The sequence below is a fragment of the Pollicipes pollicipes genome, unplaced genomic scaffold, assembly GCF_011947565.3.
Source record: "Pollicipes pollicipes isolate AB1234 unplaced genomic scaffold, Ppol_2.1 Scaffold_4219;HRSCAF=4965_pilon_pilon_pilon, whole genome shotgun sequence".
Taxonomy (NCBI): domain Eukaryota; kingdom Metazoa; phylum Arthropoda; class Thecostraca; order Pollicipedomorpha; family Pollicipedidae; genus Pollicipes; species Pollicipes pollicipes.
The window spans coordinates 16,331,702-16,347,236 of NW_023596448.1; the positions used below are offsets into that span (position 1 = coordinate 16,331,702).

General features: G+C 53.0%; 1 protein-coding gene across 2 annotated transcripts; it reads right to left on the reverse strand.

Moving 5' to 3' along the window:
* Positions 1-2,667: 2,667 nt before the first annotated feature.
* On the reverse strand, positions 2,668-15,145 carry LOC119095511 (non-histone protein 10). Of its 2 annotated transcripts, none has more exons than XM_037218358.1 (6): positions 15,103-15,145; positions 12,408-12,562; positions 11,600-11,782; positions 4,406-4,531; positions 3,649-3,729; positions 2,668-2,792 (listed from the first exon to the last, which is right to left on the reverse strand). In XM_037218358.1, the coding sequence occupies exons 2-6, from the start codon at positions 12,516-12,518 to the stop codon at positions 2,676-2,678; spliced, it is 618 nt and encodes a 205-aa protein (XP_037074253.1). In that variant the 5' UTR covers positions 12,519-12,562; positions 15,103-15,145; the 3' UTR covers positions 2,668-2,675. The 2 variants fall into 2 exon arrangements, with proteins under 2 accessions (XP_037074253.1, XP_037074252.1); XM_037218357.1 differs by lacking the exon at positions 15,103-15,145 and adding an exon at positions 14,836-15,053.
* Positions 15,146-15,535: the final 390 nt, after the last annotated feature.

The window sequence follows — 15,535 nt, forward strand, 5'->3', positions numbered from 1 at the left end:
GTGGCCAAATTATAAGTACATCATTTTAAATCACATTTATTTCAAAGAACGAGTGTTGTGGCCAGGTCTTCCATTTTGGAGACCATGCGCAGTGTTGGGTGGAGGGAGGGAGGCGGCCCAATATTGCGGGAACCCACCCCAACATTGGGGCGGGGAGCGGACCAGCATCAGGGGGTTATATGGCCCCCTTAAGAGATGCAAAGTCCCACTCCTGACCGTCACTTTACGACGGCAAACAAATGTGTGACATCGACTTGTGGCCTGGAATAGCTGTAGGTAATTTTCTAAAGTTCTCTCAATCATAACTCTGAACTCAATCAGAACTCTCAATCTCTCCGATCAGTCTTGAAAAATGCATTTCTAACAACCCGTTCTGACTCGCCTACCATTACCAGCGTGGACCGAAATTTATAGCTGTTCGAATTGGACAAATGCTTCGGACCGTACATCCAACCAACCAGGGCTTACCTTGCGCTCGTGCAAAGACTTACAATCATTACGACGAACTTTGAGCAAAAGGAATCACCAGCACCTTGAACCAGCCGTCATCGATTCCATATTTTTTTTACATACATTTGCATGCTTGCCTGTTCACTTGGGAGCGACTAGCCTGGCAAGCTGTGCCGCCTGGCTCACATCACCTTCGGCCGTCACTGTCAGCAGCTGCTTCATGTGAGCCCCGTGTCCGTCTCAGCTGCTTCATGTGAGCCCCGTGTCCGTCTCTGCTGCTTCATGTGAGCCCCGTGTCCGTCTCTGCTGCTTCATGTGAGCCCCGTGTCCGTCTCTGCTGCTTCGCTCCTGCAGCGGCATGCTCTTTAACCGCAGCGTTGCGGGCCAGGCTGTGAGCCAGTGGGCACGAAATCGCCAAATGTACGACTTCGTCTACCTTGACATCTCAAGCGGTAGATGCACAAATCTGCCTGCATCGATATCTCAAGCGGTAGAGATATAAATTTGTTTACCCCAATATCTCAAGCGGCAGACGTACGGATCGGTCTACCTTAACATCTCAAGAGGCAGATGTACACATCCGTCTACCCCGATATGTCAAGTGGTGATAGGCAGCAACCCCATATGCAGAAATTTGCAAACAAAACAAAACGAACAAAAGGATCGCTTCAGGTATGTAACCTCATTTATTTCTGAAATCAACGCACGGCGTTCTCAGTAATCAAACAGCCGTGCATTTTACATTCGCCGTGTCGAACACCGACATTCCCCTTTTCGGTGTGATTCTGGCAGCTCGGTTCTTCACGAAACATTGACATCGGTAACAATGCAACATTCATACGATTGGCAAAACGATAAAGCAAAGAACGCATATGCTAACAAAACAAAACACAGCGGATCTCACACGAAAATTGTGTGGTTCAGTACAATCGCCCGCCGCTAGATGGCACCGCTGTCCCCCAAAACGCGACAGCGCCACCGTCCCAATGGTACGCCCAGACTTGCAGCCTGGTGGCCAGACCCCCCCCCCCCCCCTCCCCGAGGCATGACGGCATCTGGTGGCCATCTCAGCCTGGTGGTCAGACCCCACCCGGAGGCATGACGGCATCTGGTGGCCATCTCAGCCTGGTGGTCAGACCCCCACCCTGAGGTATGACGGCATCTGAGTGGCCATCTCAGCCTGGTGGTCAGACCCCACCCGGAGGCATGACGGCATCTGGTGGCCATCTCAGCCTGGTGGTCAGACCCCACCCTGAGGTATGACGGCATCTGGTGGCCATCTCAGCCTGGTGGGCAGACCCCGCCCTGAGACATGACGGCATCTGAGTGGCCACCTCAGCCTGGTGGCCAGACCCCACCTGAGGCATGACGGCATCTGGTGGCCATCTCAGCCTGGTGGTCAGACCCCACCCGGAGGCATGACGGCATCTGGTGGCCATCTCAGCCTGGTGGACAGACCCCACCCCGAGGGCATGACGGCATCTAGTGGCCATCTCAGCCTGGTGGTCAGACCCACCCGGAGGCATGACGGCATCTGGTGGCCATCTCAGCCTGGTGGCCAAACACCACCCTAAGGCGTGATGGAATCTGTCATAATCGTAGGAGAAAGCAAGCGCCGATATAATGTGAAGTAAGTCTGAACATGGCAACACCGAACATTGCCATTTTGTCCCACATGAGATCAAAGCAACATCAACCGACCGCACTACCATACGGCAGCGGTCGTGACCAGGAACAACACATCACACGTGACGTCATTAGCCAGCGGTGACGTCATGGCGTGTAAGGCGGCGAGCGCCCAGCTCGCCACTCAGCATGGCTGATGACGTCACACAACAGAGCGACTGCGGCCCGGTCGCTCCTGAGCACTCGCTGGCAAGTCGGGGCTACAGCGGCGCCCTGCCGGCACTGTTATTTCTACAGGCGCCTCGGACACTCCCAACGGCATTCGGAAGCACCCGGGCGCTTCACGAGATGGGCGGGCAGCATGCTCCGAGACTCTCCACCATCGCCGCAGTGGTCACCCATCGCTCCTGAGAGTGCGGGAGCCTGGCCAGCCAGCACAGCCCACCGGCGCCGGACGTTCGCCGGCCTGCTTAGCTGGACACGGCCGCGGGGGTCGGGCTTCAGCGGACCCGCGACCCGCCACCGAGGGGCCACCGCTGCTGCCTCCGAGGGTCGCCGCCGCCGCCCTCGGAGGGTCGCCGCCGCCGCTTCCGAGGGCCTCACCGTCCCCACCTCAGCAGGGCGCGGCCGCCGGCCGGCCGGCTGCGTGCCTTCCGGTGCGACTGCATGACGAGCGTATACTGCCGCTTGTCGCGCTCGTACCGGTCCACGTATATCTGCGAACGGTACGCGCAGTGTGGCAGCGGACTTCGGACGAGGGCGGCGAGGCGGCGAGCGGCGCCGTGCTTGAGTATCCTGAACAGGCATGTGAGGTTTTCAGCGGAGGTTACTCTTCCACGAACCTACGTCATCACGCTTACTGATGAAAGTTTCTTTCACTGTTTTCTGGGCACCTAAACCCATTATGTCCCTCGACAGCTTTCGAGCTGGTCTGCTTCTCTCAATGTGAAAGAAATGAGAGCTGACGAGCTTAGTGAAAAAGTGTTCCAATGAAGTTCAGAGGGAAGTGGTTGCATGCTTCACAGCCCTACTCTGGACATTCAGGGTGATGTCGTGCGTGTAATAATAGTTGCAAGCAATTCGACAACGAGCCAGTCTTCAGTTATCAAGTGAATAAAGCTGAAGTTGTGTGTGTCTTCTAGATGGGGCATCTGTGGAGCGAGGGAAGAAGATCGTCTCCAGTTTCTAGCCGAGCATGCCTAGCAACCGTGACTAACCGAAAGTTGCGTCAGCTCGCTTGCAATCGACTCTTCTCCGATGGGATTTCCTGTCCTGCAATGACCCCTGCAGTCGATGGGTACTAAAGCAACAACACACGGCTCTATTGTGGAAAGGCACCCACCCCGGGGGTTTGTGTGAACATACTACAGGGGCGGGTGGCACCCGCTTTAATGTGACGTATCTGATACTACGTCGCGCATGCTCCACTGGCGTGCCTCCTGAACGTCGCACGGGACCTGGGGTATCGTCTATACCGCGCGTGGGGGAGGGGAAGGGGGACGGGGGACGGCATCTGCTCTGACTCGTCACTCGCTCTGTTGGGTGGCGGCCAAATTTGAAGCGTCTACATACCTGTTTTTCGTCGGAAGACATGAGACTCCAATTGGCAGCCAGCTGCTTTGTCAAGCCCTGTTTGCTGAGACCGCCAGAGTTCTGTGGACGACATGACAACGAAGCAGCCTCGACTACGCAAACCGAGTGTGTTCAGCAGGTCATATCGATGATGTAGACTATGCGCACTGAGATTGTGCTCGGCAGGTCATATCGATGCTGTCGACTATGCGTACTGATAGTGCACTGAGTAGGTCATATCGATGCTGTCGACTATGCCTACTGATAGTGCACTGAGCAGGTCATATCGATGCTGTCAACTATGCGCTACTGATAGTGCGCTGAGTAGGTCATATCGACGCTGTCGACTATGCGTACTAATAGTGCGCTGAGTAGGTCATATCGATGTTGTCAACTATGCGCACTGACAGTGTGCTCAGCAGGTCATATCGATGTTGTCAACAAGTGCGCTGATGGTGTGCTAAGCAAGTCATATCGACGCCGCCCGCAGGCGCGAATGACAACGCACAGGCACCAGGCAGCAGCATGGCGCTACACCTCGTTATAACCACCGGTACCGCCCCCGCCGCTGAGCCGACATGCTGTTTGTTTCACCACGCATCTCCGTGCAATCCCCTTGCCTTCCCTTCCGTCGGTCAGCTGGACCTGTCGCGACTGCCAGGCCAAACGGAGGCCGCGCCTGACAAGCACCAGCCACCGCCCTCGGCTCCCTTCCCTGCCCCGCCGATTCAGGCCAATGTTAGAGCGGATGACCCACCTTCATCTGGGAGAGCAGCTGAGAGCGCTGCTCCTGGCAGTACTGGAAGAACGGGTTGGACGGCTTCTTCGGCTCATTCAGCTTCTTCTTCGCCTTCTTTTCTGCCTTCAGGCGCGCCTTCGGGTTCTGCAACGGACGTGACGCCTGGATATGATAAGCGTTAACTCACGACGCATTTTACTCTTGAGGCATCACCACGGCCATTGCTCATGACGACTGTAGCGCAAAAGAAGTTGCTGTTGTTGTTGTTGATTGGTGTTTTCGGGCGCGCCGACTGCGGTGGTCATTTGGCGCCCATAACGATTTTTGCTTTACCTAACTAATGGACCGTGTGAAGAGTCCCGAAGTTGATATGTTTAGGGAATAAAAATACCTGTTTAGATTCAAGAAGGCGCGAGTTGTCTCCTAAAATGTCACAGAGCGTCAAGGACGAGTCACGCTGTCCAAAGTATCGTCGACGTTCTTCCATGAGGCGCGGACATGATACAAGCACATGACGAACGGTGAGAACAGCACCACATCGACGACAGATAGGTCTTTCGGCTCCTTGCAACGAATAACCGTGAGTTGCATACGTATGCCCAATGCGTAGTCTGCAGAGCACCACCTCTTCTTGCCTGACTTTGCGAGAACATGATAACCACTGGCCCAGCTTGGGTTTTATTGCTCTGAGCTTATTTTCATTTATCCCATCCCAACAACGCCGCCATTCATTCTGCAGAAACGTTTTTATTGCAGGGTAAAAATATCTGGCAGGGATAGAAAGGGAGCGTACACATGGAGCCAGCGCTGCTCGCCTTGCAGCCGCGTCAGCCACCTCGTTGCCGGCGATTCCAATGTGACTGGGGATCCAACACAAAATAACTTTCTTTCGGGCCTCATCCAGTTGAGTCAAACGTCCTAAAATATCCTGTACAAGGGGATATGATGGATAAAAAGACCTCAGACTAAGAACACTGCTCAGAGAGTCTGTCAAAATCAGATGTAAAGGTTCATCACCGACTTCGATGAAATACAACGCCTTGGATATCGCTACCAACTCCGATGTGAACACCGACGCGTGTGGAGGCAGAGAAAACGACCGAATGACGCCGCCGCTCACGAACGCACAGCCCACACCGCCAGAAGTTTTCGATCCGTCCGTATAAGTAAGTGTGTAACCGTCATATGACGCCATACGCTCAAGTGCCCTCGACTTCATTATATCTGGCAAGACGACATTCTTTTTCATTTCGGTCAAAGACGTATCTATTGATGGCGAGATCATACGCCAGGGAGCAGTGGACAGATGGTCTACCCGCTTCAACCTTCGAATGGGAATTTCGCTTTCCCGTAGCAAGGCTTGTATTCGGAGGCCTAAAGGTTACAGCATATGCCCGAGGTGCACTGTGACGAAAATGCACAGCAGGCCGTGAAAAAACTGCGTTATATGCCGGATGGGAGGGGAACTGTCGCAACTTAAGTGCATAACGCATACCGAGCATTTTCCTTCTCGATGACAAGGGCGGCTCGTGCGATTCCACCATGAGGCTCGCGGCAGGTGATGTGCGGAACGCTCCTGTGATTATACGTAATGCGGTGTGATGGACGGTGTCCAGGACGCGTTTGGTGGATTCACACGCGGTATCATAAATAAAACATGCGTAGTCCAGCTCAGAACGTATGATTGAGCGATACAATAGCAGAAGCGTGCTTCTATCTGCCCCATACGATGTGCGCGAGACACATTTTAGTATGTTCAAGGATTTGAAACACGGTTCACGTAGCGTCTTAACATGTGCCTTATATGTTAGTCGGCGGTCAAGGTATACCCCAAGGTATCTAGCCACAGGCTCTGTTGGGATGCCTTGGCCACACAGACGGATAGACATATTGCCGCATTGCCGACTACGACAAAAATGCATGGCTACAGTCTTGTTGCTAGAAAACCTGAACCCGTTTGTGGTGCCCCACTTCTCGATACGATCCACAGCCAACTGAAGACGCCACTCCATCGATGAAGCTCTTGCTGCGCTAGTCCAGACGGTAAAATCATCAACAAAAAGGGCACGACCTACAGAATGCGGCAGCCCAACCCCGATATCGTTTATCATAACGGCGAACAGTGATACGCTCAGGACGCCACCTTGCGGCACACCATTAACTTGATGGCGCCTCTCAGAGAGCACGCTCCCAACACGGACACAGAAATAACGGTCAACTACAAAGTTCCGAAGGAAAGTGTCCATATTGCCGCGTATACCATACTTATATAGCTTGACAAGAATACCATGACGCCATGTTGTGTCATAGGCGCCCTCTATATCAAAGAAGACAGCGCCAGTGTGTCGATTTGCTTTGAATCCCTCACGAATCGCAGTGTCAAGAACTACAAGGTTATCCACCGTACTGCGATTTCTTCTAAAACCACACTGTACGTTTGTAAAAATACCGTTATACTCCAAAAACCAGGTTAAACGGACATTAACCATCTTCTCCATCAACTTACAGAGCGATGACGTAAGAGAAATGGGTCTATAATGCAAGGGATTTAGACCCACTTTTTCCCGGTTTCAAGAGAGGCACGACAGTAGCTTCTCGCCAGGAAGCTGGGAATTCACCTCTGGTCCAAAGCGAATTGAATACCGCTAATAAAACGCGAAGCACGCGACGCGGCAGATGCTTAAGCATATCGTTGTGGACAGTGTCCGGGCCTTCTGACACGCTGCGAAGCCTGGCGATCGCCGATTCCAACTCCACCAGCGTGAAAGGGTCATTATATGAATGCAGCTCACTCGTTGAAAAATCCACTGCGGATTGCTCACATTGCGCTCGGTGCCGCACAAACTGTGGGTTAGTGTTGCCACCTACGCTGCGTTGGGCCAGGGCCCGAGCAACCTCATTCGCGACATCCAACGGGCGCGTCACAGCCTGGCCGTTCACACACAGCACAGGCAGAGCTATGGGTGAAAACTGACCCGAAATACGCTTGATTCGGGCCCAAATCTGCGATGTTGGCGTGAAGCGGTTCAGCGTACTCACGTAAGCATGCCAGGAAGCACGCTTCGCCTCCCTTACGGTGCGCCGAGCAAAAGCTCTCGCCTTCTTAAAGGCTACGAGGTTTTCTGTACTGCTCCTGGCGTCAAAGGTCCGAAATGCACGTTTACGCGCCCGGATGGCGCTCCGACACTCCTCCGTCCTACCATGGAACAGGAGTACGTCGGGGAGCGCCAGACGTGCGTGGGATGCAGCTGTTGGCACACTCTAAAAGTATGTGGGTAAAATCCTCAATAGAGGGTACAGTCCTCACAGCCTCAATTACAAACGATTCGTCGAGCCGAGTCTCAAATTCGCCCCAGTCCGCTTTCTTAAAATTCCAGCGTTGTGGTCTAACACTCAACGCTCCACCTCTCTTAAGCCGGACCCACACTGGGAAGTGGTCACTTCCCATGGCGTCATCTCCGACACTCCACCCGAGGTGTTGGACGAGTTGGGGACTGGAAAGGCTTAGGTCTAGCGCTGACGTCTGACCGGACGGCATTGTAAAATGCGTACGAGTTCCTGTGTTTGAAATACATAGTGAAGCACCGTGGATAAAATTCTCACACAGCCTCCCACGGGCATTGGTAACGTCACACCCCCATGCGGTGTGATGCGCATTAAAATCGCCTAGAAGTGGTGAAGGTAGTTCAGCCAGCAGACATCTCAGGTGCGCCAACGGAAAAGCGATGCCTGGTGGAAGGTAAAGTGAGCAAACAGTGATGTGACAATGGTTGAAATAAAGCCGCACGGCCACAGCTTGAAGTGTGGACCGCAAGCTTAACCTCCTCGCTGGCACGCTATGGTGAACTGCCAGGGGGACGCCACCGTGAGCAATGCTCTCCGTCAACACGTCGCTGCGAAACATCGCATATCCTTTCAGAGAGCAAAAATTGTCAGGCGCTAGCTTGGTTTCCTGCAGCGCCACGGCTGCAGGAGAGACTCTGCTGACGACAGCCTCGAGATCGAGGGCGTTCGCCCTTACTCCTCTACAGTTCCACTGTAAAAACGCCTGTAAAAGGGCGTATCAAAAACGAGGTAAGATGTGAGAAGCTAAAACAATCCCGGCTTAAAAGAACTCGGCTGCGCCAGTAGCATGTCCAGACGCCTCAGATCGAGAGTTTCGGCTTAACTCCGGACGGCCGTGCCCCACCCTAGGACGAATCTTGGGCTACCTCCGTCAGATGGAGAAGGGGGGTCGGCTGTGGCACGCTTTACGCCAGCGTACCCAGTCCGGGGTGGAGGCGGGGGAGGGCCCATCGGTGGGCCTCTACCGGGGATCGGGGCACCAGCGGGGGCCTCCACCGGCTTCCGTGGCGATGGAGTGCTGTTTCGGGGGACGGGCTCTTTGTCTGCCCCGGACAGGCGGCTTGCCGCCTTAGCGCGCTCCAGTTCGGCCAAGCGCGCTCGCTTGGCCTCGCGGGAGCTCCTGTCAGCTTCCTGACGTTCCAGCGTCTCTGCCACACGCTCACAGGCACTGGCAAGAGGTGTCTGTGGCAAAAGGGACCGATTGGGTCGCAGACGAAGGCAAGGCCGGCGGTGCGCGGGGACTCCGACCACGCCGAGCCGTCGTCCAACCGTCGCCCGCTGGTGATCCGGCGCGCGCCGAGGAGGCCAGCGGTGCGACGTCCACCGACTGCTCGATCGGCGGAGAGGGAGCTTGGGGTGCCGACTGGGAGTCGGGCGTTCGGACCGAGGGGACAACCGACAGGCCAAACGACCTCAGAAGTCCCACGAACTGAACGGCCGTCATGTGCTCGATGGTATTACTTTATGGGAACGAAGTTTTCACTTTGGACGCATACGATGTTTTTGGATGACTGTCGTTGTAAAGTTCACGAGCTTCACGAAAAGAGATATTTCTAGAGGTTTTGATCGATATAATTTCTTTTTCTTTTGCGTAGGCCGGACATGTATGGTCGTATGTCGTGTGTGGGACCTGGTCCTTACCGCAGTTGACGCAACGGGGTTCAGCAGAGGTGCAAACCTCGCTCGTGTGCTCGAATGATGCACATTTACTACATGCTGGGCGGTTACGACAGTGGAGCTTGGTATGGCCGAATCGCTGGCACTGATAGCACCGCATGGGGTTAGGCACATAGGGGCGAACCTTCACCCGAGCGTATCCAACGTGTATCTCGGCCGGCAAATCGGTGAAACTAAACGTTAGAATGAGGTTGTTGATGGGCAGCAGCTCTCCTCCCCGTCTGACGAGAATCCTGCGAGCGCCCGTCACACCAAATTCTGAGAGTTCTTCGACTATCTCGTCCTCGGCGACGTCACGGAGATCGAAACAATTGACTACGCCCATGGAGGAATTTTTGGCTTATGTGGTGTTGCTGATATGGACACTGTCTTTTCGTGCTTGCCAGTCTCATCCCGAACAGTATACGTAAATTCCTTGGCTGTCATGGCCCTACTCGCCTCCAGACTACTCGCGAACTCTACTTCAATTTTTCCATCCCTAAGCTTGTCGCATCTGATGATTTTTCCAAACCTGTCGCAGCCGTTCCGTCTCTGGAACGGTGAGAGGGAATCCAGCTTCATCTCTTAACTACCGAAGATTAGGATCCGTGGACCGGGAAGCACAGATACTCCTCTGCACCCTGGGGTTATCGAGGTCCGTCCCCCTTTCGGAGGACGGGTGTTTTTAGTGTTAGAAGAAGCCATAAAAGGTGGTTTTCATTTTGGCACCGAGGCTCCCCACCCACCTCGGAGCCCAGCAGGGGGACGGCCCAACACTCCCTCGGGAGGTGGTCACCGCCAGGGCTACCCCGGTGCTATACGGGGTGAACGACGCCTCCCACACGGCCAGGTGTAACCGGGGAGACCCCTCCCCGTCCTGACCGTGGTTCAGCGCCGCCGCCCCTTGACCCCTTAAGCCGCTGCGCGCGGCCAGGCGCCCCAAACGGAGACCCGCAAGGGGCACCCAACCGCAACGCGAGTGACAAGCCGCTAGACCCGTGTGGGACCCCACGGCCCCCCTCCCCCCACGCCCCCGGATATCCTGGCCAAAGTGGAGTGTTGGGGCGCGCCGTGACTGACCCTCACGACGCGCCCCTCAGCCACCAGGATCCGATCAACCCGGGGACGTGGGCGAGGGGGCACGGCGACCCCAATAAAACGAGGATGAGGAGTGGTGATAGGGCCGGATGCGGGAGCGCGGGTAATGTGGAGGGAGCGGGCGGGACAAGGAGCAGGAGCTCACGTACCGGCAGGGTCGCTACGCCCTGAGAGGACCAGCTTGCGCTGTCCACCCGTTACCGGAGCTGGGACACAAGGGGGCGCTAGTCCCCTACACCGACCGAAGCCGGTGCCCCTGCGGGGAGCGCAAAAGAAGGCTTGGTGATGAACTTCCATTCCGTAATCACTTGGTTGTTGCCCCAGCGGCCCGTGGCTCCACCCCGAGCGTCGACCTCCCCAGCGGTGACGCACACAGGACAACAAACCCGCCCACGTGGCGAGCCTTAGCCCTCACGCCCTTCTCTCCCTGAAGGAGGCCTCTCCTCACGACGTTGCCTCACAAAATGAGTTGGAAAGGGGGACTGAAGAGTGAAAAATGGCACAACCTAGGCAGAAAATACGCCAGGAAACGGGTTCCTCCCTGCACTTGGTCCTTTTTCCTCAACGTTGGGGGTGGCTGAAGCCAAAGATGGTTGCGGGAAGGGGGGCGCTACAACCTCCGCTTCTCCCAACTGAACGGGGCGCTGCACCCCTGCCTCTCCTGGCAGGCTGCTCGGAACAGCGTGTCGCGTGATTCACGATCCTGTTACGGTTAACGACGACCGACTGGAGCCCTCCCATGAAATGTTCTTCGGTGAAGAATGGCATGATGTGAATTAATATTGTGCTTCATGGAGAGCCATTCTAATTTATGTATTAGCTGCCATTGCGATCCACAGTGATGTAGTCCTGGCTGTTCGGACCGCCACTCGCTTAAAGTAAAGGCCTAATGTCCCGTTTAATACGGGCGACCACCGGATCGTTTCGGATAAGTTTTCCACAGCCTTCGCCATTTCGCGTGGTTGTCGATGAGACCCCTTCATTGCTGCAGCCGCCGCCAATGAAATAAAACACATCGCCAACATACCGCACGACGCCCGACGTATACAAGCCGGTAATCTCAGCATCACTTCAGTCACATTAGCCCGTCCGCTAGGTCAGTCCGAGTCTCACCGGTTCCGACGGCTCGTCAGCCCGCTCAGGCGGCGGCGGCGCCGGAGCGGGCGCCCGCAGCGCCGCCGCCCGGTAGTCGTCGCCGTGCTGGTCCAGCCGGTCGGTGACCAGCCGGCACTCGCGCCGACACCGGCGCACCAGCCGCTGCACGTGGTACACGCGGCTCACCAGCCGCCGGTTCTCCTGCGGCGGTGGCGCAGCCGGCCGGCCGGTCATGTGGGGGTAGTCGGAGCGCCGGGGACAGGGCACCCAGGCGGCATAGGCCATGGACGAGGGAGGGTGAATGGGGGAGGGGCGTGGGTCATCAGGGAGGGTAAGACCACGAAAAATAAAGGTGCGACGCGGGTGAAAAGACCAAACGCGAGCAAGACAATGCCAGTGATGCCGAGAAAATGAGAAAACAAGGCTGAGAAGGCGCCTCGAAGGGCAACAGTCCAGTGCTAAGCGCGACTGCAAACCAGCGAAACATACCAGAGCTTTCAGTTTCAGCCTCACCAGCTGGTGGCCGCGCGCGTCCCCCATCGCCGCCGTCCACTCTGAACACCTCCAGCAACAGCCCCACAGTGCTTCACTATGATCACCTCCCGCAACAGTCACAAAGTGTCGGCCACTGTGAACACCTCCAGTAACAGTCCCAAAGTGTCGGCCACTGTGAACACCTCCAGCAACAGTCCCAAAGTGTCGTTCGCTGCGAACAACTTCAGCGACAGCCCCACAGTGTCTGTCACTGTGAACACCTCCAGCAACAGCTCCAGTGGTCACAGGTCCGCAGCCACCCTGCCGCCCAGTGTATGGTGCCAACACTGACCTGCTTCACGATCTGACATCGCCGCTTCAGAGCCGCGTACTTGCGGTGATAGGGATCGGAGAGTACCATCGACGAGACGTCCTCCTCAGAGGACGAGCTCTCCTCGTCCATGATCGACGGAAGTGAAGCCCACAGGGCAGGCAGCTCCTTTCAGTCTGGGAAAAGTTTGGTTGGCTTAAAGGGATTATTCCACACTTGTACAGGGTTCTGAACTGAAAAAATCATTTTGAATGATCACTCAGTGCAGTTGACACCCCTGCCCTTTTTAAGACCTAAACCCCTCCAGTTTCTGAGCTATGCAACTGTGAAGATGTGTACTGTTTTGGAGAGGCCATTTTGAAGTCACTAATATCAGTCCATAATGCCATAATTAAGTCACTAAAACCCTGCCATTTCATTTTCTTCTGCCATTCCTGCCAAATTCTGCCAAAAATATGGAAATCGAGAGCAAGAGAAATATAACTGTCAACTTAGTAAGCAAGATTTTCAGATACACTAGCTGTTAAATGCCTCTTAATCATTGCCGTGCAAGGTGCAATGACACATGGGCATCACTTTACATACTTTGGGGGGCCTGAAATCCACCCCCAAATGCTGCATTGAGCATTCAAATTCTTCTCAAACCGATCACTGCATTTGAGCTGTGGGAATACTGGGCTAAATCAAGACAGAACAGTTATCTTGGGTATTGTTATAATTAGTATCAACCTAAACATATCACCATCAATATTATGTTAATTGTGTGCCAAATGAAGCCTGTAGGTTGCCAATGCTTGTATCATGCCAACTCTATCATATGTTAAGCCAGTCTGTGAATTTCTGACAAGTCTTTTTTTAAATGATAATGCTTGGATTGTGAAAACACACAAATGGCAATATGTGGCAGCTTTTAAAAGCAAGGGGTGGCTCAGAAAACAAAAGTTGAAGCATGGTTTCCCCAACAGTGGCAAAAGCATTTGCCACATAACTGTTGCTGCAGCAGTTATACAACACAATCAGCAGTTATCAAAGATCCTTTTTTCAGATTTACTACAATGTTCTCCGTGATTGCACTGCATTCTAAGTTTTCCACAATTGGGCAGCCCACTATAAAAGGAATTTTGCATATCTGAAGATACTGAAGAAAGCATCAGAAATGATGAAACAAGTTCAGTTATAATCATTGGTATGCTTTTTAAGAGGAAAAGTCTGCTCTAGAGACAGCCCAATTCTCTGCTCAGCAAATATGCTCCTAAATGCATCATGGTTTGACCACATCATCATACCTAGTACATTGAGAGCCAATTGACAGTCATTTTGTACCAAATGAAGCCTGTTGGTAGTATGTTTGTATCATGTGGTTTACAAACACAAACACAAACACAAACAAATGCAAATACATACAAACTCTCCTTGATATGTTAGGCCAGTAAGTCTTTTAGTATTCCAGGGCAGGGTTGTAAACAGCACCAAAAGGTCTTCAAAATGGGCACTTCAGTTCAAAACACCTTTAAAATGTGAAATGCTCCCTTTAACTTGAAATGGGGAGTTGCTTCCCTGCAGGAAACAATCTTAAATCTATGAAATATGAATGTTTTTACTTCAACATCAAAGATGCAAATTCAATTGGCCAACATCCTAGAAGACATCAGTTTGGGGAATAAGGTAACTTTTCGGGCTAAGACCCTCAGCCATATTTCAGAAAGTGACACCTCTATGATCACAATCAAATTGTGACACAATGATGAGTATTTTTCTCAACAGAAAAATTGTGTCAAATTCTGGAGGACTGTACCAGGGGGAGAGACTTTGGGATGGTGCTTCCTTTATGTCATGCTATGTCATATGACTGCAGCACTGCATGCAAATCATTGCCATTTGGGTGCTATCACTGTATCTTTGAGGTGCAAAAGCATTCAATGCTTCCTCTTAAGCATCTTACTGATGCCCCATGTACATAGAATTGCACTTAACATATACAGCAATGACTAACTGCAAGCTATCAAATCTGCACTTGATAAACCCATGTGAGTTTTTCAGTAAATCATGCACAACAAAATCAAGAACATGAATTACCTGGAGATTTACAAGCAAGTACACATCAGCATGCAAGTATGATTGGTAGGGATGATATCCGCAGAAAACTGTTAACTGCATATTGCATAAGGTGAGTATAGCAGCAAATGTGACAGACACACACAATAGCAAGCTATAGCAATTACAAGCAATGATTACAAAAAACAGCAATTGCATGAAAGCAATATTTACAGAGCTCAAACTATACACATAATGAATAACAATGACAGATAACGGGCATCCACAGAGGGGCTAGTTGAAAACCACAGCACAAGAGCAGCACGACGGGACCAAGACAGGGTCAACGCCGGTAGGCTCGTGAGTCGTGATGGACATCAAGACGGATAAATCCAAGATAAATCCCCACACCTACCCCTCGGCTCTGGAACCCTGGCGCGGGATCGCCACTCAGCTCCAACGAGCAGATTCCCCGCTTCCTTTCAACACTTCAAAAGGTTGCAAAGGGATCAGGTCTGCTCACATTGCGTTGGGGAAAACATCGTGAGCGATAGAAGCACCGAACAAAAATTAATGACGTCATTAGCCTACGCATTGAAGCCAATGGAATGATTTCCTGTCTTCTTCGTTTGTCTTCACTAGTCATTTACGCAAAAGGAGGCTGTTTGAGTGCAATGCTTACCTTGCTTCGTCTATTGCGCAGTTGTTGCGTGATCTGGTGTTTTGGAACACTCATCGAAATACTGCGAGTCACACATCAGACTTACACGAAATACTGGGGGGGGGGGGGGGGGCAGGTGCCATTAAACGTAGAAATCACACGTTTCTACGCTTGCAGCCCAAAAGGTACAACGTGATGGACTTTCCCCGTCCCAAATGTGATGGCTTCTCTCTCATGTCATGTGTGACTATCATACTAGATTTTTCAAATAAACACACGTTTCATGACATTCACGTATAGCAGCATGCGAACCTTGTGTCATGCTCACAGGCGGGCAGGTATTGCGTCGGCTTGAATGTACGCTGCGGGTATGTACCTAATAAGCAGCGTTGGTCCGCGGTAGTAATCTGCCGAGCGATGCATATTGCATTTGTTCTCTGAGCATTTTCAAACT

Bases quoted from the DNA above. Each gene is read 5' to 3' on its own strand.
- LOC119095511 (XM_037218358.1), bottom strand. From the start codon at position 12,518: ATGGACGAGGAGAGCTCGTCCTCTGAGGAGGACGTCTCGTCGATGGTA. The intron at 4,532-11,599 runs GTGAGACTCGGA...CGTCCGTTGCAG, and splicing joins CTGACGAGCCGTCGGAACCG to AACCCGAAGGCGCGCCTGAA. The intron at 2,793-3,648 runs GTATGTAGACGC...TACCGTTCGCAG, and splicing joins TGTCTTCCGACGAAAAACAG to ATATACGTGGACCGGTACGA.